The sequence below is a fragment of the Carassius auratus genome, chromosome 8 (assembly GCF_003368295.1).
Source record: "Carassius auratus strain Wakin chromosome 8, ASM336829v1, whole genome shotgun sequence".
NCBI lineage: Eukaryota > Metazoa > Chordata > Actinopteri > Cypriniformes > Cyprinidae > Carassius > Carassius auratus.
In genome coordinates, this window is record NC_039250.1 from 3,356,381 (window position 1) to 3,382,596 (window position 26,216).

The 26,216-nt window shown below is 32.4% G+C and overlaps 1 protein-coding gene across 1 annotated transcript; it reads right to left on the reverse strand.

Moving 5' to 3' along the window:
• Positions 1 to 678: 678 nt before the first annotated feature.
• LOC113106994 (scavenger receptor cysteine-rich type 1 protein M130-like) lies at positions 679 to 25,220 on the reverse strand. The gene is made up of 18 exons (XM_026269105.1): positions 25,169 to 25,220; positions 20,266 to 20,595; positions 20,036 to 20,143; positions 17,771 to 17,950; positions 17,436 to 17,624; positions 15,307 to 15,606; positions 14,862 to 15,173; positions 14,164 to 14,370; positions 13,033 to 13,341; positions 9,123 to 9,428; positions 8,287 to 8,583; positions 5,881 to 6,147; positions 5,360 to 5,644; positions 5,039 to 5,179; positions 4,745 to 4,825; positions 2,779 to 2,850; positions 1,870 to 2,022; positions 679 to 1,494 (listed from the first exon to the last, which is right to left on the reverse strand). Exons 1-18 carry the CDS (start codon positions 25,209 to 25,211, stop codon positions 1,271 to 1,273), a joined length of 3,804 nt encoding a protein of 1,267 aa, XP_026124890.1. The 5' UTR covers positions 25,212 to 25,220; the 3' UTR covers positions 679 to 1,270.
• Between the last annotated feature and the right edge of the window lie 996 nt (positions 25,221 to 26,216).

A 26,216-nucleotide genomic window follows, 5' to 3' on the forward strand; every position in this document is an offset into this window, starting at 1 on the left:
CTTACATTTGCCTTATTATTGATTCAGAGGAATGGAAACTAAATGGACAGTTGAACATTTATCTGTCCATATATACATTGTGTATTAAAGTGAAAAAAATTAATTAAAATTGGCTGAAAATGTACTCACTCTCAGGCCATCCAAGATGTAGATGAGGTTGATTCTTCATGGGAACAGATGTGGAGGAATTTAGCATTACATCACTTGCTCACAAATAATTCCTCTGCAGTGAATGGGTGCCGTCAGAATGAGAGTCTAAACAGCTGATAAAAACATCACAATGACCCACAATTAATCCTGTCAGGAAACATATCCATCAAGATGTTTTTAAGTTCAAACTGCTGCTTCCAGCTAAAATACAAGTACTTTATACATAATTATTATTTTTTATTTTTTTTAAGTCAACTTGTTTGAATCAGAAGAGAAACATGCGCAGATCAAGCACAAGTTTACAATAAAAATCCAAAACATTAAAATATGTTAGTGGATTATGCAATTGCATTCTTGTCTGAAGCAATGTTCGAAGTTAAAAATGTCTTGATGGATTTGTTTCTTGTAAACACAAATCGTTTCACTTCAGAAGACATTAACTGATGGAGTCAAGTGTATTACTTGTGGATTCTGATGGCATTCATTCACAGCAGAGGATCCATTGGTGAAGTGACATAATGCTAATTCTTTTTTTTTTTTTTTTTTTTTTTTTTTTAGTTTATCTGTAGTGACCAAACTCTTGTTAGAAATATTCTGCAAATTTGAGTGAGCTCTGGCCTGTTTGTGATAACATTGTGTTACCTGATCTTGAACCTTTTTAAAAGCATTGATCTTGTAAATGTTTAAAAAAATTATCAAATCAAATGAATAAGATTGAATGATGATAACTGAATTTCAAGGTTTTTTGTGGGCCTACTCATGAGCTCTAACAGACTAAAAAACAAATCAAGCAAAGCAGGAACAAACAGATCAAAACTACACATCAAAACCTTAAGAATTACAAAAAGTTTGACTGGTTTGTCAGTACAAAAATTAGCTTTTTTCTTCAGTTCATACACTTTTGTGACTATAATTAAAGATTTTGTTATTCCAAATCAGGTTTGTGTATGTGTCCCTTCTTTTATACATCTTGAGAAAAAATCTAGAGAGCTAGCATCATTATTAAACAGCATTTGTTCATCCATATTTTCTTATTAATATTCTACTTTCATAAGAACATACAATCTTAGATTTTATTAATATTAACATAAAATAACAATTTGGTCTCGTGGCTGCTTTATTACTCTCCTTGAGCGTGAACCTCTACCTCTGTGGTCAACATATCTGCATCAGCATTTGCAAATAGACCTGCATCTAAATCTGAATCTGCACCTTCATCCACGTCTACATCTACATGAGCTTGTGTGCCTGTCATCCCTGCATTTTCATTGGCTGTAGCCTCGACAGACATGACATCATCATAGTCCTGCTGTTTCTCTGTCTCCACTTCATAGGTGTCCTGATCTGATGAGAAACACAAAGGAAAAGTTCAGCACCATTTCCATAAAGGCACACACACAAGTTTGTTTTTGTGAAAAGTGGGGACATTCCATTGGTGTAACGGTTTTTATACAGTACGAACTGTATACTCTATCTCCCTACTCCAACCCTAAACCTAACCCTAACCATCACAGGAAACTTTGTGCATTTTTACTTTCTCAAAAATAAAAAAAACAAACCTCATTCTGTATGTTTTATAAGCGTTTTGAAAAATAAGTCACCCTCTCCTTGTAATACCTGTGTCATACCCATGTCAATCATACAGAGTTGTGTCCTGATATGTCACAAACACACACACACACACACACATACAGTGAAGTGTAAATTTGAGTGATGTACCAAGAATGTTCTCGGGTCTCTTGGGAAGGAGAGGGATGTCGAGGTCTTCATCATGGTGGGTTTGAGAAGGAGAGATTCCATTGGCTTGTCCCTCAATGTCATCATATTCTGTCCCAGAAGAATCCCTCTTTCGGTCATCTTCATCCTCCTCTCCTGTTGGAGAAACATGATTTAGTCTTACATGAATAGATATACATCTATATTAATTTATTCATACATTATTCATTTCCCCCTGTAGAGTCTGAATGTGCCCTTTTAATTGTTTCCATCAATTGTATGTGATATTCCAGTTTTGCGCAGGAGTTAAATTTGAATCTTTGCATGGAAACATCACTTAAACTTGGTGAATGGACTGCATTTATATAGCGCTTTCAACAGACCACATGGCCATCCAAAGCGCTTTACAATTTGCCTCACATTCACCCATTCACACACTCATTCACACTCGTGTCAGCCATCCCATTCAAGGCGCCATCCAGCTCATCGGGAGCAGCAGGGGTTAGGTGTCTTGCTCAAGGACACCTCGACACTTGGTCAGGTGGAGCCAGGGAAACCTTCCTTGTTTGTAGACAAACTACATGAACCACTGAGCCACTGCCACCCCAGTGAAACTGGGTTATACTTTTATACTCATTTTACATGACATTTTAGTTTGTCAAACATTAAAAGAATCAGCAGTTTTGTTGATTAAAATTTGTTGAGATGAACATACTTATTTTTAAGTTTACTTTGTAGAGTATTAGTATAGTTTATTTATTTGGATGGACAAATGTGCAGGCAGTCAGGCAACAGACTAAAATCAACAGACTAAGTAAAAGATTGATTGACTGACATACATTGTGTTGCAATGAATGAAACTGAAAATTAAAAATTACCTGCTGTTATAAGACTAATATTTGAATATCTCACCTGACTTGTCCATGAGAGAATCCACATCCTCGTAATCATCATCTAAAAAGGATGCCTTTTCTTCAGAAAAACCTGAAAAAAAAAAAAAAAAAAAAATATATATATATATATATATATATATATATATATATATATATATATATATATATATATATTGTTTTTCACTTATTAGAGGTGGGCATAGATTTTTTTTTTTTTCTAGATTAATCTCACTATGATCTTGAAATTAATCTAGATTAATCTAGATTAAAATAGCTCATTCGAATTCTGCCAAAGGCATTCAGAATATGTGTTACCCAAATAAAATTGACAAACAGTAAGTCTTTGAGAAGGGGTTTATCAAGCTAGGTGGTGCATTAGAAAAGGGGCTCATCTCCTGTTTCCAAAATGCATCACAAAGTGCTTGAAAAAGCTGTAAACTAATTCCACATTGCACAAGGTGCAAAAACAACCTTTCACACCAATGTTTTTTTTTTTTTCAAGTTTGTAGGTGTCAAGGTAAAGTTTCTGAATAATTTTTGGTTTGACTGTTAAAACTACAAAGAAATTCAATCAAGAGCAGTGAGTGATTTTCATTTTCTTGGATTAACATTACAGCAGCCAGTCGCTAAATTAGGCGCGGTCCCTTTAAGAGACGATGAACGCATGATCCAATATAATACACATCCCATTTTTTTCCTCAACTGTTTACTTTTACTTAAGAAATAACTGACAGTTTATTCGAGCATAATTTCTAAGGTGGATATTTTGACATATTTTGTATGTATTTGTCGGCACAAGAGCAAAAATAAGCAAATTCGGTGTTCAAGTGTTTTGAGACGCCTTTCTCTGCGCGAGCCCTGAACACCAGAACACCAGAACAACGTGGTGTTGAATTGGGCGTGACACAGTCTCAATTTGTGGGACGCATGAATTGGGCTTCAAACGCTGTGCGCGCACGCGCTACGCGGGAGGGGTGGTCACCCTAGTACATGGTGGTCATAAAGGGATGGACATGGTCAGAAACAATGCTCAGGTATGCCGTGGCATTTAAACGATGCCCACTTGGCACTAAGGGGCATAAAGTGTGCCAAGAAAACATCCCCCACACCATTACACCACCACCAGCAGCCTGCACAGTGGTAACAAGGCATGATGGATCCATGTTCTCATTCTGTTTACACCAAATTCTGACTCTACCATCTGAATGTCTCAACAGAAATCGAGACTCATCAGACCAGGCAATATTTTTCCAGTCTTCAACTGTCCAATTTTGGTGAGCTCGTGGAAATTGTAGCCTCTTTTGCCTATATGTAGTGGAGATGAGTGGTACCCGGTGGGGTCTTCTGCTGTTGTAGCCCATCCGCCTCAAGGTTGTGCGTGTTGTGGCTTCACAAATGCTTTGCTGCATACCTCGGTTGTAACGAGTGTTTATTTCAGTCAAAATTGCTCTTCTATAAGCTTGAATCAGTCGGCCCATTCTCCTCTGACCTCTAGCATCAACAAGAAATTTTCACCCACATGACTGCTGCATACTGGATGTTTTTCCCTTTTCACACCATTCTTTGTAAACCCTAATAATCCTTTAGGTGAGTGTATGTGTGTGTGTATATATATATATATATATATATATATATATATATATATATATATATATATATATATATATATATATATATATATATATATATATAAAATCTCTTTGCTCATGAAAATATTTTATAATTAAAATATGAATAAAAGAGTGAATATCTATCTATCTATCTATCTATCTATCTATCTATCTATCTATCTATCTATCTATCTATCTATCTATCTATCTATATAGATAGATAGATTGTTTGTGAATGATTCTTTCAACTTATTATACAAGTAAAATAAATAAATAACTATAATAACAATAACATTTAGCAATTAAGCAAAACATTTGCTTATGTCTTTATAATTACATTGTTCAAAGTAATAATAATTAAATTCTACAGTATACCTTTGTCCCCTGTATCCATCTTATCCATTTCATTCACATCTGGGCTGACGTCTTTGCCCTTTTTACTTCTGTAATATCTTACTGCAAAAACAGAAACAGGTAGAAAATTATGCTTCTATTAATTCTACAGGTTATTGTTTGATGTGTAGTGTGTGTAGTGAGACAAGGAGTGGGAAACACTGCCACCAACAGGTTAAAAACATGAAGACCTTTCAAATATCGCTGTAACATCATGAAAAAATAATGTTTATCTGCGAATCAGAACAATGTCTTTCTGGTGCAAGTGATACTCACAGGCTAAAAGTAGACGTTTCCGATTTCTCCACATTAAAAACAAAATCAGCAACCCCAGCACAGCTCCCGACAGACCCAATATCAGACCAACTGAAGAATTACCTCCTTTTGGAGTATTATCTGCAGTTTTTGGAATATAACCTATAGTTTTAATGAAACAGTTTCACAGGTTAGAATGTTAACGAAACTTTGTTAAAGTAAACTCACAGCTACTTAACTTCATGCAAGAAGGCAAGCAACAGCAAAACAAATCCCAGAACAATAAAATGATTTTCCTATATTAAAGTGTATGGCATCTGTGTGTGTTTTTTTTTTTTTTACCTTCACACTTGATTTCAGCAGGTCCATGACTGCATTTATCGTTATTGAGATGGTGCATGCACTGAAAAATGTTGTAATGGGTTTCTGGGCAATTAATTTTAACCTTTATTTCTTTTTCTATTATCTGTCCTTCCAGCAATTCTTGTCTATCATTGCACTTAAGCACATCACAAAACTTCTTGTTATCATTCGGAGTCAGTTTTCCACAGACATATTCCCATCGCCCTTGATACTTGATCACAAGCTTCCCACCACACTTCTCAGTAGAGTTGAATTCAACACTATCTGCAATACAAATATAACTTCTGTCACTGAAGGTAAAGCACAGCTTATGACTAATGTGATATATGACTAATATGACTAATCTTTTTAATATTTCTATCTATCTGCAAACATGAACTAGGAGGACACATGCATTATGGGACATTTACAAGGGAAACTGAACTACATTTCAACATCTATTCATGATTTAACTACAGTAACACTCTTAATTACGGTCCAGAAATACGTGTATGACTCACCTTTGCAGGCCACAGAGAGGATGTTCTTACAGCTGTCTTTTCTAGAGCCACACTGCCACACCGATGTCTCTATGCCTGTGCAGCTGAAATGCCAAGTATTTTTTTCTCTGGACTCTGTGGTCCAGCTGTAGAGTTCCTTACCACAATTGAGGCTGTCACATAACTTGTTGGACATCCCATCATCCCACCGGGATGCACAAACATGCTCTTCATCTATGAGCACCTCGCCTGTGCAGTTTTTTGAGAGCATCATTTTTGGAGGTTTATCTGGAGAGGAGAGAAATCAGACAATCAAATATTTCTGTAATATGAGAGTGAAGTGTTACTCTTTGTGCAGGGTTGAGAAAATTCATCATTTAAGAACTGACTCCTGTTTGTTTCACTTCAGGATATTAAAAGAGAATGACTGAACTGCAACCAAGGATATTCAAATAAATGGGTAAAATGCTGCCATGTTGTAAGGGTCAATTTTAACATTCTGGGAAAATACGTGTTTTTCTATGAATGTTTCTGTAAAAAAAAATAGTTTAGAGTTAATTTATTAAATAAAAATATTTATTTATATGATTTTTATTTGACCCTTTCACGCATAGTGGTCACTACAGTGGACAGCTATTAAAAAAAACATTTTCTTTAATTTGCACAGGGTTTTATGGCAAAGTTGCACATCAGCTTCTTCATTGGACCCTGGTGCATCATCCTATAAATTGCAACCAAGTGGCAAGCTGTTGTGTTCCGATTTTTCCCCCTCCAAACCAAGGTGGCCAAGGGTCAGTCAGACATCTTAGGAGACTCTTGTAAGTAAAAAACATATTGCAGCATCAATCAATATCTAATGAGTCATATCACAGTAACATTTTCCAAATTTTGAATTTAGATTTAGAGAAAACTCTTGATTAATCACATAATTATAATGTGAATATTGTTTTTGAAAGTTAAAACTTAAAAACTTAATCTGCAGTGACTTTTTACTGTAAATAAATGTATTTGTATTATTAGAATGTAATTTTCATTGACATCAAAAAAGTCATGTGATTACATAATGTATGCATTACTTGTTAGATCCAAAAGTAATCTGATTCCGTAATGCACATTATTGTAATTTTCTTACACATAACATAAAAAAGTAATCTGATTACATAATGCATGTCACTTGTAATGTGTTTCTTTATTCAAAACATCAAAAAGTAATCTGATTACGTAATGCATGTTACTTGTAATGCGTTTTTTTACTCATAACATCAAAAAGTAATCTGATTATGTAATGCATGTTACTTGTAATGTGTTTCCTTACTCGTTACATCAAAAAGTAATCTGATTACGTAATGCATGTTACTTGTAATGTGTTTCTTTATTCAAAACATCAAAAAGTAATCTGATTACGTAATGCATGTTACTTGTAATGCTTTTTTTTACTCATAACATCAAAAAGTAATCTGATTATGTAATGCATGTTACTTGTAATGTGTTTCCTTACTCGTTACATCAAAAAGTATGTCCATCTGTCCATCTTGAACATAATCAGAATTAATCAGCTAATAAGGGTAAATATCCATACTCTGGTGCACTGGACGGAGCATCTGAGTGGTTAACACATTTGTACCTTGACAGGCTGTAGAAAATTCTGATGTAATAAAGTCCTCATGTTCTAATATCAAAGATACGCGAAGTGCAATATTTCGCATATATATTTTTTGTATATATTTTATCGTTTTTACATGATTTTATATGAATAATTGTATTGATTAGTTTGTTAAATTCACATACTTTATCTGTTTGATTATCGTCTTATATTTAATATATCTTTAAACCATAACCGCATGCTGTCCACTCAAGTGAACATCTGAAGATCTCTTTGAAAAATGTAAAAAAAAAAAAAATAAATTCTTGTTTTTCATGCCCTATATAAGAACGATAAAAACACAAAGGGAAAAAATCCTGACTGAGGTTATCATAATTCATGCATGAAAGGGTTAATTATTTATTGTTTTAGTATATTTGTTTCAAAAATCAGTAAAGTTTCTTGAAATGTCTCCATATAAATGTATAATTAATTTGCAGCAAATAAATAAATAAATGTTTCTCCACTATGGTCTATAAAACTCAACTTGTTATTAAATTATTTGTGTAGTGGGATTTTAGTTTCATTGAAGTGCATTTTTGCTATTTTTTAGTAGTTATAATAAAGTTTTAATAAAGTTAAACAATGAAAATTAGAAATTTTGTCTGGGCAACTGGCTGAAATAATAATAATTAAAAAAATGAATTCAAAAGATGAATAAAACTGTAATTGAATTAATGATTCAGAATTAAATTGGCAATGCCTTTTTTAAATCTGTTAATCTACTCTAATTATAGTTGACCGTGTAAGGGTGCTAACAAACAGAAGAAAGAGATCATTCCTACGGTTACACTGGATGTTTAACTGCTGTTGATTCTGGACGGGCTGATCATTGCTCTCGCATTCCCAAATATTCTTCTTCCCTGAGCATTTATAGGTCTTGTTCCACCACTCGTTTGTGTCCGTGTCTTTAGGGATGCTTGATGTGAAATTTCCACACTGTAGATACTCGCACAGCTTTTGTCCTTCCTCGTTGCCCCATCCACTTATGCTGACTGGAGTGGGTGTTTTCCTATCTCGCAGACCATATACTGGACCACTGCATTCTCCTTCCTTATTATAGAGGAGCAATCGTTTCCATGCTGTTACATAAAGGGCAGAAATATCAAAAACCTTGTATCACATGTGCAGGAGCAGAGGTCAAAGGTCAGAGGACTTGCAGAAACTACACTTAGAGAGTGTGGTAAAAATTCCCCTTCGCATCTCTCAAACCCTAAAAAAGTTAAATTATCTACAGGTGACTTATTCTGACTGCAACGGTGAACCAAACCTTCTTGGCAAAGATGACATTATTATATCATTTATCTCTAATAATTGGTTCTTCATGTGCAAATCAGGAAAACTCAAAGGCAAAGCACATTTGATTTATGATTACTTCAGGATGTTAATCAAGTCATGGGCTGTTATGATTATTATTACATTAAGATAGACATCTAGTCACCTCGTTCATATGCATCTGTTATGGCAATATATTAACTAACTTTGGCTAAAGTGTTGGTACCTTTTGTTCTCAAAAGGATACAAACCAGACTGCAAGAAAAAGAAAACTTAGTTGGGATCACAAAAATTTCCATCGCAAGAAAAATTTTTCATGTCTGCACAAAATTAAAAAGGTGAGTACCTGAGCATTTCAGATAGCCATCAATACATTCTTTCTCTGAAACCTCTTTGAGGTCACATTTGGAAACAGAGTTGGCATTATCCAGACATTTAATTCCTGATAGTCCTCTAGATTTAGATTCTTCTTGTGAAATCCAATCATGTTGGTCATTTATGCTATCGCCACAAGATAGTTCCTTGCAGATCAAATTTTTAAGATTTGTATTAAGACTGTCTTTACAGATGGGTGTCCACTTCCCAGCGTAAAACAGTGATGCTTTTCCAGCGCATTTGTCTCTTGGATCCTCCAGTCTAGCTTTGATGCTGTCTGTGAAGAGTATATCAAATAAATGAATTTTAAACTGTGTTTAAGTAATAGTTCACCCAAAAATGAAAATTACTCACCCTCAGGCCATCCAAAATTTGGATGAACTAAATGTATTTTTACATACTAACATTTGTCTTAATATTGAAACAGAAAATGGATGAAAACTAAATGGTTAGTTGATAATTTAATCCAGTGTTAAACATTATACATACCCTGGTTTAAAAAAAAAAAAAAAAAAAAAAAAAGTATAGTAAAATTCACTTCATTTTGGTCACTTTATTTAGTACAATTCTATAATGTACTTGCAATTTTCTATTTCCGCACACTTATTTTGTACTTAAGGTACAAAAATTATTCTTTAGTACGTCTTAATCTAAGCAGAAAATAAAGATTAAGAACATCTAAGGGTTCTCAACTGTGCTGTTTTGGGACACCATGCATATGAACCAAGGTGCTTTTAAAATACTTTATACCTCTAAAAATATGTATTTACCTACCACTTGTACAAAAACGTGCATTTACTTTAAGTGTACTTCAGTAGTACAGTTGGGAAAACGTACTTATAACTATTACTTTACTAATATATGTTAATTAAAATAAATGTAATTTAAACAATAACTACATAAAAGTGAATTTGTTTTTAACTTATACAAAGCAAACTTTTTAGAAATACAGAAATTAAAGTCCTCTGAATATTTTTTGTGGTAATATACTTTATTTCAATGCACTATATATATATATATATATATATCAGTAGTATTTGGCATACTTTTGCTATTTGCAAACTGACGTAAAAATAGACTTTAAATTAGTGTATATAGTGTATAACTTTTACAATTTTATTTAGCACAAAAAATATGAATGTACTATAAATGTACTTGCTGGTATTTTCAAATATACAAGTATAGCATTCAAGTACACTCTTTTTTCACCTGGGTAGTGTAATAAAGAAATAGTTTCTTCATGGGAACAGATCTGGAGAAAATTTGAATCTGCAGAGATTGGGTGCTTGATTATTGTGATGTTTTTATCAGCTGATTGAATTCTCATTCTGATGGCACCCATTCACTGCAGAGGATCCACTGGTGAGCAAGTGATGTAAAAATTGTAAATTTTTACAAAATTGTTTCCATGAAGTAACAAACTCATCTACATCTTTGGTGAGTACATTTTTTCAGCAAATTATAATTTTTTGTGGGAACTATTCCTTTAAGGCCCATTTTAGTCATGGGTTTGACAATATATCACACTTATAATCCTGTAGAAAGGGTAAAGAGCATCTTTTGACAACCAGTCTTAAAATAAACAACAGGTGCCATATGAAATATTAATGTGCTCTGTACAGTCAAAAAAGTTTCAGTGTTTTAGTTTCAGCATCGGAGAGAAACTGTTGAATAGTGACATATAGATTGCAAATTTTGGTTTACGTGGTAAGTTTTTTTTTAAACATTGCCATTTTCACACATGTTAAGATAGAGTGGGGGGAAACGCCCCCTAACTGTTTTTCCCAAAATAACCACAAGATAAAGTCAAGATCAATTTTTATTGTAACTATGGACAGCGTTGACGAGAGTGATGTAGACGTTTTCACCATGAAGCTTACACTGGTGATGTACCAGAGAGAAAACCGATTTCACATTAAATTATCTAATTTTCAGCAATAAGAAAAAAATTGTTTTAAAGCTTGTTGTTTTGTAGAACATCACAATTATTAATGACATGTGAGAACAGTAGGGCTTGTAGATAGAGAGTACGTGTTATTTCTTAAAAATATTATTATATATATATATTATTTTTAAACATAGCCTATGGGGTAAAAGGCCCCCAGTTGGCAATGCACAATTACTGTATTTATTCTGTTTTTGAACATCATTCTTTGTTTTTCCATCAGATGTATTCTAACTAGTTGGCTAAATTAAAATATTTGCATTTTATATTTAAAAAATACCTCAAGTTAGCCTCAGGTAGCTAGTTAGCTAGCCAGTTAGCATCAGCTAACGAAATGTGTCAAATATTTTTTTCTTTAATTTTGTAATTTAAAATTATTGATCATAATCTTTTTAATTTTAAGCAAAAACTGTCTTTACTCTGATTTTGCTGTAAATGTTTAAAGCAAATTTCTTTGTCAGACTTGAGGGGCCTTTTGCCTCATAGATTTGGTAATAACATGTTTGTTAAAAATCTATAATAACATGAAAACTCTGGACATTTTTCATACTTTGTTTATGTTCATATTATATTTATATTATTTTGTTGATATAATTGTCACTAAAACATGCTTTGTGAACATACTTTGCAAAACACAGTAAACTATTGTTTCACAGAAAAGAATTGCACAGTCCTAATGTAGTGCTGGTGGGATATTCAAAGATATAATCTTATTCGAAGATATAAGAATTCAAAGCTTGTACTTCGTCACTTCCGCCAAAACAGCTTAATAATTTATTTATTTATTTTGTATTTTATTTTACATCACATTGTACCAAAGTCCTTTTGAGTCAAGTCATGTCACTCGGCCACCATCTTTAATAACACATCCAAGTTGCATCCAAGTGCTCTTTGAATGGGGAAACATCAAATTCTCCAAAACTGCTCACTAAGTTTGCGGTTACATTTCATATTTGAAATCACCAAAAAAATCTGACATCAACTAAATGTTATTACTCTTGCTCAAATAGCTTAATAAAAAAGCTTGCGCAAACCTAAATGCACGTCTCAGAGTGCTGCTTGTTTCTATAGCAACTGGATGCTTCTAACGGCAGCTGCAGTGACACGCTGACATTACTGATTAGCAATTGGCTCTTTCATTCAGAAGGCGGGGCTTCCTGCAATTGAGCGGCCATATTTAGCGTTTTCACCATTCAAAACTATACTATACGTGTCTCACGTCTTTGGTAATCTACACTCTTTGATTGTACTTCATCTTCTCATCAAATCTTCTGATCAATCAAATGCTCTCTAGAATCCAAAGCGCCCGCCCCCTGCACTACAGATAGACGCTGAAGCACCAGCTGAGATCGGTCACTGTTTACAGTGTAGTATTTCCTGTATAGTGAATGGGTCCTAGTGCACAATGTAGGTAATAGTGAATGATTCAAACAGTGTAAATATGCTTTTGATTGGGGCAAATGAGGTCTGGTTTCACGATATTTCAGGCAAACCGCGGTAGCACACAAAGTCTGATCTGCACTTTGGCTCCGTTCCAGAGATGTGGTCACACGGAGCGGATCATATGCGCAAGTCGTCATATATATAAAAAACCTTTACAACTATACATCCTCAGCATGATTATGAACACTATTTTGTTTTACTTAGAATTTCATATTGAATCTAGGGGGTAATCTATTAGACTGTGGCTGTCAAAAGACTATTTTAAAAAGGGGTTGGGCCTGCTCTATATGTCCTACCCTCTCTTTCCCATTTCAGTTGAAATGCTGCGAACTTCAGGGGACCTTGAAAACTAAAAGTATTTGTAAAACATGGAACAGAACACATTGTAAGCCTGAACAATTTTGACTGTGACAAGCCCAAATAAATAATCTGATAAATAAAGCAGGAGTTAACATGAAGTTTTGGTCTTGAATGAAGCGACTGTTTACATTACCTGTGCATATCACGTGGGCCAGGGGTTTGCAGGTTGGGTTTTTGTTGGGAATAAAATTGCACATGATCATATTTTGTACATTTTCTGAGCAGTACACACTACTGTAAGTGGCAGGTAGATTATTTATCTGAAGTGGTAACTTGGCTTGAATTGGATTTCCACAGCCCAGGTTCCCACAGATCATTTTGGAGTCTTCTTCTGTTCTCCAATTGTTGCTGCAAACCCCTCCACACTGGTCATCTCCGCAGACCTTCACCATTCCCCAGCATTTTTCTCCAAGCGAGTTTTCAAGTGCAAGAGTCTTTGTCCCTACATGTGACATCAGTAAGAATACAAGCATTTTACACACAGAACTGATAAAGCTACACTATGTAACTTTTGACCTTCTAGAAAATAAAACTGCATGCATCTTAGCAGAAGATAATAAGTTTTCAGGAAATTGCAGTTATATACTACTCAAAAAAGAAAAGAAAAAAAAGAAAGAATTCACAACCCTCAATACCACTGAAGAACATTTATACACATGATTTAATTTAATTCATTTAAAATAAATCTATTTGGTTTTTAAAACACAATTTAAGTGTTTTAGGTTTGTCAAACAAAAATTTTATATGAATCAATATAAATTTAATGAGGTTTATTTAATATTCTTATGTTTAAACAGTCTATTGCTTTCATCATTATAAACAATGCATATAATGAACAAATTAGAAAAGTTCTGACTTTTTAATTGCAATAACTCACTGAGTGCCCACAGCCCTAAGCACAATGGTAAGAACAAAATTCAAAAACATTACAGAAACTCCTCTAAATGTCCAACATTACTGAATATTAAACATTTACTCTTCTAATGCAGTCCCTTGCTAAGCATTCTGGGATAAAGATCTACTACTCAGTTAGTTATGTCAACAAAATTTATTTATGTGGTTTTAATACAAATTAATTATGCAAATTTAAATTATAAATATATTTGGTAGAGTGAACACAATTAAATTAAGTTGGCATTAAATTTTCAAAAATCGTGCTATTTAGTTTATATCATTTAAAATATTTTAACTTTTTAAAAAATATATAGTTTTATGAGAGTAGGTTAAAAACAATAAGGCAATTCTGGTGCCGCATGTACTGTACCTGAACATGTGACTTTGGCATCTTTTTGCTCCTGTTCAAAGGAGAGCAGAGTTCCACACTGCATTGCTTTGCATGCGTCATTGGCTTTTTTCTTATTCTCTTCCTCTGGTGTTGCAGGCAGATTTGATGCAGTCTTATCATCAAATTGCTTGATGCGCACTTTTCCCTTGCATGGAGAATCGCCTTCAAAGAACTTCAGTTCTTCCTCTGAGAACAAATAAAATGGATTTGTGGTTACTGCATGTTGCACAGGCAATATAATCAGAGTAACACCTAAGACTTTTTACTAAATAAGCAAAACTTAAAACTACTGGAATCATGGAAAGCCTGTTAAAAATTATGTAAACAAAAAAGCTTAACATCAAACATTACTAAACATCCAAACATGCATCACAAATGTTTTTAAGAAGAAGAAGAAATGTTTCTTGAGCAGAAAATCATCTTATTAGAATGATCTCTGAAGGATCACGTGACACTGAAGACTGGAGTAACGATGTTGAAAATTCAGCTATGCCATTATAGAAATAAATTATAGAAAACACTTATTTTAAATTGTGATTATATTTCATGATATTACTCATTTTACTTTATCAAATAAATGTAACCTTAATAAGAGTTTTCTTTAAAAAAAACATAATAAAATTTAAAGTATTCCAAACTTTTGAGCAGTATGACTGGTGTGTAGTATATTGTCTTACTTTGGCAAATGATTTCTTTGTTTTTCTCCTCTAGACTTGGTGTCCTCAAGACAGTATTCTCGAAACACTCATGGAGCTTTGCTGAAGAGCTTTTACACTGGACATCCCACAGCCATTGCAGTGTCTTTTCTCCTTCAGTGAAAAGTTGTCTATTTATTTCTGAGGATGCACCACAGTTTAGATGTTTACACACGACGTCTGAATTCATAGTGTTCCTTTTAGAGCTAATGGGCCTCCATGAGCCTTCCCATTTCACCTCTACACGTCCGGAACAGCGACCCAGACCGTCACTCAAACGCACATCCAAGCTGCCTGCCGTTTATATAAAAAAAAATAAAAAATAAAAAAAAAGATTGGTATGACATAGACTTTATCAGTTATGGGTGATTCTGGTTGTCCTAGATTCTGAGTTTATTATAATTACCTGCAAAGCCGTCTTAGTTACCTGAACATATAACGTTGGTTCCTGTGCATGTTTGTTTCTCATGAATTGCCAGACAATGCCACAGTGACCGTTCATCACCCTGACAATCAACATTACTCAGAAAACCATTGGAAGTGAAGGAGCCCTTTTTTACACGCAGCATCTCACCACAGCCAAGCTCTCGACAGACCATAGCCCCCATCTTTTTACGGGACTGAATCGAATCCTGCTCACTGTAGCACACTTCATAGTTAATACCATTCACAGCAATGGAAACATCTCCAAAACAATCTGCTGTGAAATTCTGGAGTTTCACGCGGTCTGTGAACACAGCAAAATGACTTGTTACAATGCCTTATATATATATATATATATATATATATATATATATATATATATATATATATATATATATATATATATATATAAACAAAATCTAATACATTGTAATAAAATATTTGTAGTTATAATTAAACGTTTTATAAGATAAGAACAAACATGTTAAACTAAATGTAAAGAAAAAGAAAAAAAATATTTGACAGAATGATGTCTTTGTTTAATAGTTTAATAGTTACAATATATTAATAGAATAGTTTAACTTTGAACTTGTAATGTCAACAAACAATGTCAACCCTATTACTGTAATAATAATAATAATCCTATTAATTTATTAACACTACACAGCAAAATCCCCAGTGTTAATTTAACACTCTGAGTGTGGACTCATATAAACACTGAAGCAGTGTTAAAAGTAACACTGAAGCAGAGTTGAAGTTAATGAGATAATTAAGAAGTTAATTGAGTTATGATTGACCATTATTGAAGACACCTGATGTTAACAAGCAGATTCACCAAACGAGAAAATCACAATTTGTGTGTCACCATTATAGTGTTCAGTGTTTGCTTTAGCTGGGATCTTGGCTTGTGACTTTTTACTTTTAAAGTTTGTTTGTCAAACCAAGAGTAAAAATCATCGCGTGTTGATGATTATGTTTTAATGTAATCGTTGTTTGACATGAGTCACTGAACTCATTTACAGTCTTTTCTAAAGTAAAACTTCCATTATTGATTGTCACAGCTTTGATTCCACAATGAAAAAGTCTGTATTTTCTATACATTTTGTAGGTATCTCTTGCAAGTGATTCTGATTTTTTTTTATTAAAGAATTTAAATTTTAGACACACACAGATAACAATAATCAGCGTATGAATCTCAACAACGGTGACAAACAACATATTCAGATAAACAGACCAACTCTGAACATCACAAAACACAAAAAATGAACATAAAAACAGCAAAAATAAAATATAGTTAGAATAAAAAGTTAAAAAGACAGTTCAGCTCATAATTTATTCATGCCGCAATGCTTGATGGGAGCCATGGATGAGTTTTTATTGGCTACAACATGCTTTTTTGATGGTCACCGTTGTCGTGATGCTCACGCTGATTCCTGATGTCTGTGTGTCTAAACTAAAGATTTCTTTTTTACGTAGAACTAACTATTAAAAACATGTCATATTATGTTGGGTCATACAATGTCATATTATGTCAAAAATGCTGGGTTGCTTACTTTTCTTTTTCACTTAATTTATGCAGTAAAGAAACCTAAACTCAGGCATTCAGGTCACTCCATAACAAATAGCTCAAACCACAATAAATGGCACACATGATTGCCTTTGCTGTGGTCTGTCTGTATGATATAATTCAGTCACCACAGCCACATAAAATCTAAATATAATAACTGAAGGGTCAAGATCCCAACTAAAGCAAACATTGACCACTATAATGGTGACACACAAATTGTGATTTTCTCGTTTGGTGATTCTGCTTGTTAACATCAGGTGTCTTCAATAATGGTCAATCATAACTCAATTAACTTCTTAATTATCTCATTAACTTCAACTCTGCTTCAGTGTAACCTTTTAACACTGCTTTAGTGTTTATATGAGTCCACACTCAGAGTGTTAAATTAACACTGAGGATTTTGCTGTGTAAACAATTGTCAAAAAACTTGTGTAATTCTTATCTTGTATTAATGCAACATTTATTTATTTATAATTACCTAGTTATTATTAACATATTAAATCTTTTAATAATAATTACTTATATTTATTGATGTAATTTTATTTAAAGCTGAAACTCAGCATCACCTGAGCACGTCAGTATGTTAGTTCCTTTTGTAAAGTTTCCAGTGGAACCACAGTTCAGTTGTGGACAGATGACTTCAGGCTTCACATTTGCCGGCTGAACAGGATTCCATGATTTTTGTTTGACAGTTTTCTCTTCCACCAACCCAGAGCAAGCATCGCTGCCATCTCGTAGACTGAACCTCCTGTGATCTGTAATACAAGTATTTCTGTGTAAATGTGCATTTTACCTCTCACACAAAACATGGAAATACTGAGAAGCCGTTTCAGCACCATTTCATTTACCCCAAACAGAACAACATACTCCATAGAGCTGTTTAATAATAGTATACACTCACTGCTGCAGATCACACTGGCTCGCTCCCGGCAGTCTGACCTCTCCATACACTGCCAAGAGAACTTCTCATCGCCAACACATTTAAGCAATACATTTCGTTTGCTCTGTTGTCCTTTGAACATTCCAGGCTTGGGACTGTAATGAACATCTCCACAACCAAGCTCCTGACATGTCTTATTTGCTAAATAAATATACACAACAACAAAGAAAATGAATGTATAAAGTTTCAGCATCACTGTGAATACTAAAGCTTTTCTCAAATAATATACTGTCAAAAACTAATTTACAAATGTAAAAATGACATCAAAAATGTAGAAGAAACCATTATTAAATGACATGAAATCAAAATTAGTGTTCCATGGATAGTAGTCTGTCTTAACTTTGTTTGAGGTTACATAAATACATAAAATAAAACTTTATATGCTTGGAAAAAAAAAAGATCTAACTAGGTGATTAAAGAGTTCCAAAGCATCATTTGCTTGAACATGCTATTTGGTTTAATTTGTTAAACTAAGAAGAACCAATTAAACATATTATTTCTGCTAAAATACTGTTTGTATAACTGTATAAAACATCAAACTTCACATATTTTAATTTGTTTGAAATGCACTGTAACATATTGTGTGTGTCTGTGTGTGTGTGTGTGTGTGTGTGTGTGTGTGTGTATACTACCAGTCAAAAGTTTTTGAATAGTAAGATCTGTAATGTTTTTTTTTTTTTTAAAGAAGTCTCTTCTGCTCACCAAGCCAACATTTATTTGATCCAAAGTACAGAAAAAAAACACTCAAATATTTTTACTACTTAAAACAACTGTTTTCTATTTAAATATATTTTAAAATGTAACTTATTCCTGTGATTTCAAAGCTGAATTTTTAGCATCATTAATCCAGTCACATGATTCTGCAGAAATCATTCTAATATTATGATTTGCTGTTTAAAAACATTTATTATTATTATTATTATTATTATTATGTTGAAAACAGCTGAGTGGATTTTTTAAGCTTTCTTTGATGAATAGGAGAATTCAGAAGAGGCATTTTTCTGAAATATAAATCTTTTCTAACATTCTAAATGCCTTTATTATGTTTTTTTTTTTTTTTTGTATTTTTTATTCTTTTATTATGTGTTTTATGTTCTGACGCTGTCATTCTGTTGTACTGCGGAGCTTCTGTCACGAAAACAAATTCCTCGTATGTGTAAACATACCTGGCAATAAAGCTCATTCTGATTCTGATTCTGATTCTGATTTATCATCACTTTTGATCAATTTACAGCATCCTTGCTAAATAAAAGTATGAATTTCTATAATTATATAAAATTACACTGACTCCAAGCTTTTGAATGGTAATAGTTGGAAATTTAGCTTTGATCACAGGAATTAATTGCATTTAAAAATAAAATACAATAAAAAGCAATTACTTTAAATAGTAAAAATATTTCACAATATTAATAGTTTTGCTTTTAAAATAAATAAATGCAGGCTAGGTGAGCAGAAGAGCATTCTTTAAAAAAAAACATCAGAAAACATTTGACTGGTAGTGTGTATGTGTGTGTGTGTGTGTGTGTGTGTGTGTATCAAAAAAAATAAAGTTTATTGAGTTAAAAAAAACTAAATAAATAAATAAATAGACATGATGCTCAAAACAGAGTCAAAAGCGTTTGGAAGCTTGGGACAAAAAGTTTTGTGGTCTTGAGGAGAACTGATTTCCGTCTACTAAATGATCATTTGATTAAAAAAAAAAAACCTCTTAGAAAAGTGCCATTAGTTCTAGAGTAACATTTGCTTGAACATTTAACTTGGTTTGATTTGTTAATCTGAGTTGAAACAATGAATTTAAATTTAAATGGTTTGCAATAGAATATGGAACATTGTACGAGAACAACCTTTTCAAACTGCATTATTTATTAGCAATTACATATTAAAATGAATATATCAACATATAAATAATTAATATTTACATTTCACAAAAAAAGGGTATTGGGATTTAAATAATAATTATACATACTGCATTCTTAAACAGATTAGATAAACTGAAGATTAGTTGTTATCAATTTAAAATACTTAAATAATTACAAATCATTTACTTAAATTGCATCAGTCCACTAAATGACCAGTTGATTAAAAGTCATTGCAAAGATGGCTCTGAAAAATACTGCTATTTGCTTTGAGATTACTATTTATTCATTTATTTATTTTGTTATGCAAGGACATTTAAAGATTATCTCTTATACTACTAAAATAAACGTCTTGTTTTTGGTCACTTACCCCAGTTATCATTACAGACCCCAATGATGCCGTTGGCTGTAGAGAACTCCACCACACCAGCACATACATCACGCTGTCCATTCAGATTCAAACTCAGTTTAACTTCTCCTGTGGTAAAAAGCTTGGCATCAGCAATGTGTAGATTCACATCTGAACACTAACTTAGATTAAAGGAATATATACACACACACACACACACACACACACATACTTAAAGAAATACTACCTACCCGAGCATTCAACTGCAACAAAACTATTTTCATCACACTTTTCTTTTTTATTTATGTCAACATAAGGGCATTTCCAAAGGCTCTCTTCTTCAGATGTGCATTTCACTTGATCCATCCAGTATTGTTGGGGCAGAGGTGGTTCTTTGTAGAGGGTCATGTCTACATCAGAGCGTGTATGATTCCCACACCCTATTGATTTACACACAACCTCTCCATTTTCTTTACTCCACCCGTAATGACACACCAAGCCCCACTGCTTCTTAACGCCATGATACACCTCCAGCCGGCCTTTACAAGGGCTGTCAGATCCGCGCAAAGCCACATTGAGACCTGCAAGAAATGTAAATTAATTAAATTGAATGAAATTATATTAAATTAAAAAATAATATATATATTTATATATATATATATATATATATATTTTTTTTTTTTTTTTTTTGCTACACTTCTTTTGAATGCAATATAAGGGGTACAGTACGTCTTGAATAAACAAAAACATACAATGACATATAAAGAGTACAGAAGTTATATTTGTAAATTAAAACATGTAATTAATATTTTGAGGGTCAATGTTCCTCTTTTAACCTTATATGGTCATTGGAAAAATGCGGCTCTGAGTTCTGAGAACAGATGAGCCACATACTCTGCAGAAACTGCTGCGGTTTCATATCTGCCCGTGGTTTTCAGCTCTGAAACTCTGGCAGGTTGCATGTTTATGCAGATTCTGAGATAACCCCGCTTCACATAAGTTTGAGTACGTTAACCACAGGTATAACTGTGCCTTTCCACACAGGGTTATGAAGAACATACGCTTGACACACAAACCACAGCGTGATCTTGGTTTTGGTCTCTTCATAGAAAAGTAATTAAAAATGTATGCACTACATCTGAAGATGGTCTCATATCTAATGCAATTTGTTTACATTTGCATAAATATTTATTTATTCTTACCATTTTCATTCCACCAGGTAGATTTAATAAATAGATAATTGAGTAACTATTATATCACAAAGATGCATTATCATGTACTAATATATATTAATCACTGTAGTGGTTTTCATTTAGAATTAATGCAATGTTTTTGTATTAAATTTGTAAATTTATACTTAGAGGAGACAAGAAAAAAGAAAAGATGAAGGGTGTATTTATATGTTATATTATGTATGTATTAACGTATATGTATGTAAAATTAACAAATTAATTATAAATCAGGATGGAGACTAGTGTTCATTTTGCAAGTTATTTTCATTTTAGTCTTAGTCTTAGTCCCAGGCTAAAATGTCCTTGTTAGTTTTTTTTCATATTTGATTAAGTTTTAGACTAATAAAACATGAAGTCGGCCTATTTTAGTCTAGTTCTAGCAATAAGATTATTATTAATTAACCTTACAGCAGTATTAATTTTGGCAGCTATTTTTTTATTTAGTCTTAGTCTTACTCAAAAGAACATTTTAGTTATCATATTTAGTTTTTGTTTATACAATGAAATGAATGAGCATTTTAGTCAGGTTTTTTAGTAAATTAAATATTAGTCACATTTTCGTCATTCTGTATAATGGTTAAACAGATCAAAAAATCAATAAATAAATTATAATCATAATGATTGTTGTCATTTGAGAAATGTACTTTTGCATTTCATTTATTGCACTTTCTCCAGTAAGCACAAATCAATAGAATGTGGACACACATAGGCCTATGCCACGTTGTATTTTACCTCTTCTAGTGTACTGATTTATTATAGGCTTTTTATTATCTAAATAAACATCAAAGACATATGCAAACTCTCTGTTTATATTATGAAAACATCTAAAACAAATGAAAAATATTATAACTGTGAAATTCATAGTAATTCCACTAATTCCATTATTGCAATAGTCTATTCTTAATAAAAGCAAAAGCGATTGAGTAAGTGTATTTATTCAGCGATCACAATCTCAAACAATACAGTGAGATCTCATGACAGAACACTGACAGGCTGAATGATGCTTTCATTTAGATCGATCAGATCATCTGTGGCGCTGCTTCTTTAATGATGAGTGAGCATGTGCGCAGGGTTGCCAGATTGCTTAAAATAAGCAAAAAACACCGGGCAGAAAATATATAAATTTAACAGCGAAGTTTAACAGCTTTTTCTCGAAGTTTGTTTGTTTGATTATTTATCTAATGCATTGATTATATTACATAAATGTATATAATTTATACTACTGTTATAGAATAATCTAATATGTAATAACAGTGGCGTAACTTTGCTTTGAATGAATGATACGAAATTTATTCACAGATTTTCACACACGGACAAGTGTGACATCATATACCTCGGTAAATAAATACAATGCACTCTTCAGTGCACTTTGAATGTAATATACGTTCACTTCGAACGGGAATCATTGCGGAATATCCTGTGATGTCCACTTCGCGGATCACTTAGTTTCGAATATAACAAACGCCTGAAGTGATAAGAGAGACATACAAAATGTGCAGAACAGAGGGCACGAGGACTGGAATTGAGCACTACCAATCAATGCATGCCGCTAAACTTTTATCGTAGTTTATAGTTATATGGAAACGAAAGTGGATAACATTCAACCCGTTCTTTTTCATCAGTATATTATTTGTGAAAGGAGTTCCTCTTTTGCTGTTTTATAAGCCAGGCTTCGGATGCCTTCACTTTCAATTTCACAATCTTGTCAGGTAAAAAAAAAGAAAATTGTTTGTTTTGCTTACATCTAGACACCTTTCACCTTTTAAGACTAAAAAAAAAAGATGGATTCATTGTTATTTTTAACTAAAATGCACAACAACAATAACAGAATTAGATTCAATGACAAACTAAGATGAGGCATGGCAGAGACCTACATGCTGTATTAGGCTCTATAGCAGAACTAATACACTAATACAGAACGTTTAGAAAACTATAGAAACTTTAGAAAAAATAAAAAAAAATTATAATAATAATAATAATAATAATAATAATAAATTACGCCTATGTTTAAAAGTTTCTAAAAATGTAAGAGATGCATGCATGGCTTTCACTCGTTTAAGGTCCAGTAAAATCAATAATGACTGATGTTAGTTAAAAGTTATTTAATGTTAGACTAGTGCACACCACAGGTTCACAAATCCCCTATATAAATGCTTTGTTAAGTGTGAGTCATGTTAATAAACAGTCTAAAAACATGAGAGACATTATCAGTTGATGTTTAGATGGTTTCCAAGTTTACCAATAGCCCAAATCAATTTCCAAATGGGGAGTTGGTATTGTTTATCCATTGTGTGTTAGCTGCTAAATAAACTTGTGTATATACTGTATTTAGTCTAATTAAATAAAGTTTATTAAATAAAGCTGTCTACAGGCATAGTTCTTTGTTAGTTCATGTTACCTAAAGCATTAACTAATGCATTAGTATATGAATAAGTTAACATGAATAAAGATTAATTAACGCTAAACAGATGTGTTGTTCTTTGTTAGATCATGTTAACTAATGCATTAACTAACTTTAACTAATACAACATTATTGTAAAGTGTTACTAAAAAAATACTGAAACCTAAAAATGAATTGTTTTTTTTTTTTTTTTTTTTTTTTTTTTTTTTTTTTCATTGTTTTTGACTTTTCATGTCTATTCTCTATTCTTTATTTCCTGGAGTCCTGCTGTTCTCTACAGAGGACATAGCATGACATATGAATAAAATAAAATTAAAAAAATATATATATTTCACCCTTTTTTTTTCTTACGCTCTAAACAATGTAATGACATGAAAAAATACTAAATTCACAAAGCTTTTTATTTCTGGTTCTCAGTAGGATAGTAGGATAAAATAGAACTTTAATAAAATATAAAAGTAGATAAATAAATTGTATTATTTACAAATTCCAGTTGTAGCTCTAGAGACCTATGGCTATGACTTTATCACAGTTGTCTTCTTGATTTTATAGTCTCAAGCATTCAGAAAACACACAAAGGAATATTTAATCTTGTGCATCCATCAGTTATGATTATTTGCATTCAGCCGCAAGAATGAGGTGAGAGTGGTCGCGAGCTTGGGCAATGGCGTGTCAAATGTTTGTTTATTTATTTATTTATTTGAGCAACTGGGATGGTGCCCCCCTGGGGAGATGGTGCACTAAGCAATCTGAGTACTCTGAGGAAAGGAAGTTGTGGTACTGCTCATCTTCGTCTGCTTGTCATGGGAAAAAAGCTTGTCAAAAAACATATATAAAAAAAAAACATATAATATATATATATATATATATATATATATATATATGTGTGTGTGTGTGTGTGTGTGTGTGTGTGTGTGTGTGTGTGTGTGTTTGACAAGCTTTTTTTCCCATATATATACTTTATACTTTAAAAAAAAAAAATATATATATATATACACACACACACACACACACACACACATATATATATATATATATATATATATATTTTTTTTTTTTAAGTATAAAGTAAAAGTATAGAGAAACGTTATTTGATTTACCTGTACGTATTTATTTCCTCTAAATAAAGTTACAATGTTTAAATGTTGGATATAAATAATATATGGATATAAATAATATATGGATATAAATGATCATCATCATCATAATCATCATCATCATGTTTTAAGTAATATTGCTTATATTGTAATATTAAGTTGCTTCTCCTCTTTTCATTCAAATTGTTCTTTTTTTGTAAAATATAAAAATATAAATTAATTAATGATACATACTAAAAGTTGCATTGAGTTGCACAAAGTATAAGCATTTTCATTAGCTGTCTTATATTACTTTTGGTCCCACATTAAACACATGTATGCCACATAAATTATTTTCATCTAATGCCGAATTAACAGCAACATTTAACACAATACATGTCAGAATATGGAATTAGTTTTATCTATTAAAAACAATTTCACTTGCCTTGAATAGCTGATATTTGAAAATACAGGAGCAGGAACCACATGATCGCAGAAAGAAGGACAGAGGAGAGGGACAGGGCAAATATTGTACCTGCTTTTAAGGGCTCTGTGATGTTACATCATTTTTTTTTTTTTTTTTATTCAACATCCTGTTCACTTTCTTCACCTGAGACCGTTCATCCACATTTCACTTGATAAAAATGAGCTTTGCGTTTAATTTAGGCAATTATTTATTGATAATCTCACATCCAGATTTAAAAATAAGACACAACAGGCAAAAACAGTTTTTTTAATATACCTGTTAATTTTGAGATTTTGGCTTTCCGTTTTTTTCTCTCTCAGACTAGTAGAAGGAAAACATCCAAAATACACTTTGTATTTCAATTGTTTCTTTCATAGCACTTTGTCTATTTGCATCTGTAGAATTCAGTTATAATACATACAGTTTTTACGTACAGTTTTACATGCAATTTTATTCCTATCTGTATCCTGGAGATTTTTTCAGAGTGTTTATTCATATATAATTTGCCTGATTTTACAAATTTAATTCCTAAAAAGAAAAAGAAGAAAAAAAATTTTTTTTTTCCTCTTATTATTATTATTATTATTATTTTCCTGATTGTTGACAGTATTTTCTGATTTATGGAGTGATAAAAAGAGATACAGAAATCCAAAATACAGAATGGCCATATTCCAGAAAAAAAAAAAAAACTCTAGTACTTTGCATTAAAAATTATATTGTGAAACAGTAGTCAAATACTAAATGTTTTACTACTTTCACCTTACCTGGTTAAAACTGAATAGTGTCAAATTGGAAATATACAAGTATCGTACCAGAAGCACAAAATTATTGTATTTGGAAGAAAATTGTCCTACACAAGTCAAACATACACAATACAGCTTATCTATTCTAGACTAGACCAACAACTTTTTGACATGACCTTCAAATTACCACAATAGATAAATAACTAGGCTAGGTCCCTGTGAAAACCGTAAGAAAAAAAAATTCCCCCAAATTTCAAATTTTTCTGGATTCCGTTTTTTTCCAT

What these genes read in the sequence shown, in the direction of transcription:
- LOC113106994 (XM_026269105.1), bottom strand. Translation starts at nt 25,211, where the DNA reads ATGTGGTTCCTGCTCCTGTATTTTCAAATATCAGCTATTCAAG. An exon ending in GTTAAACATCCAGTGTAACC is followed by an intron (nt 6,148 to 8,286) that starts GTAGGAATGATC and finishes TCTCCTCTCCAG; the next exon opens with ATAAACCTCCAAAAATGATG. An exon ending in GATGGATACAGGGGACAAAG is followed by an intron (nt 2,851 to 4,744) that starts GTATACTGTAGA and finishes TTTTTTTTTCAG; the next exon opens with GTTTTTCTGAAGAAAAGGCA.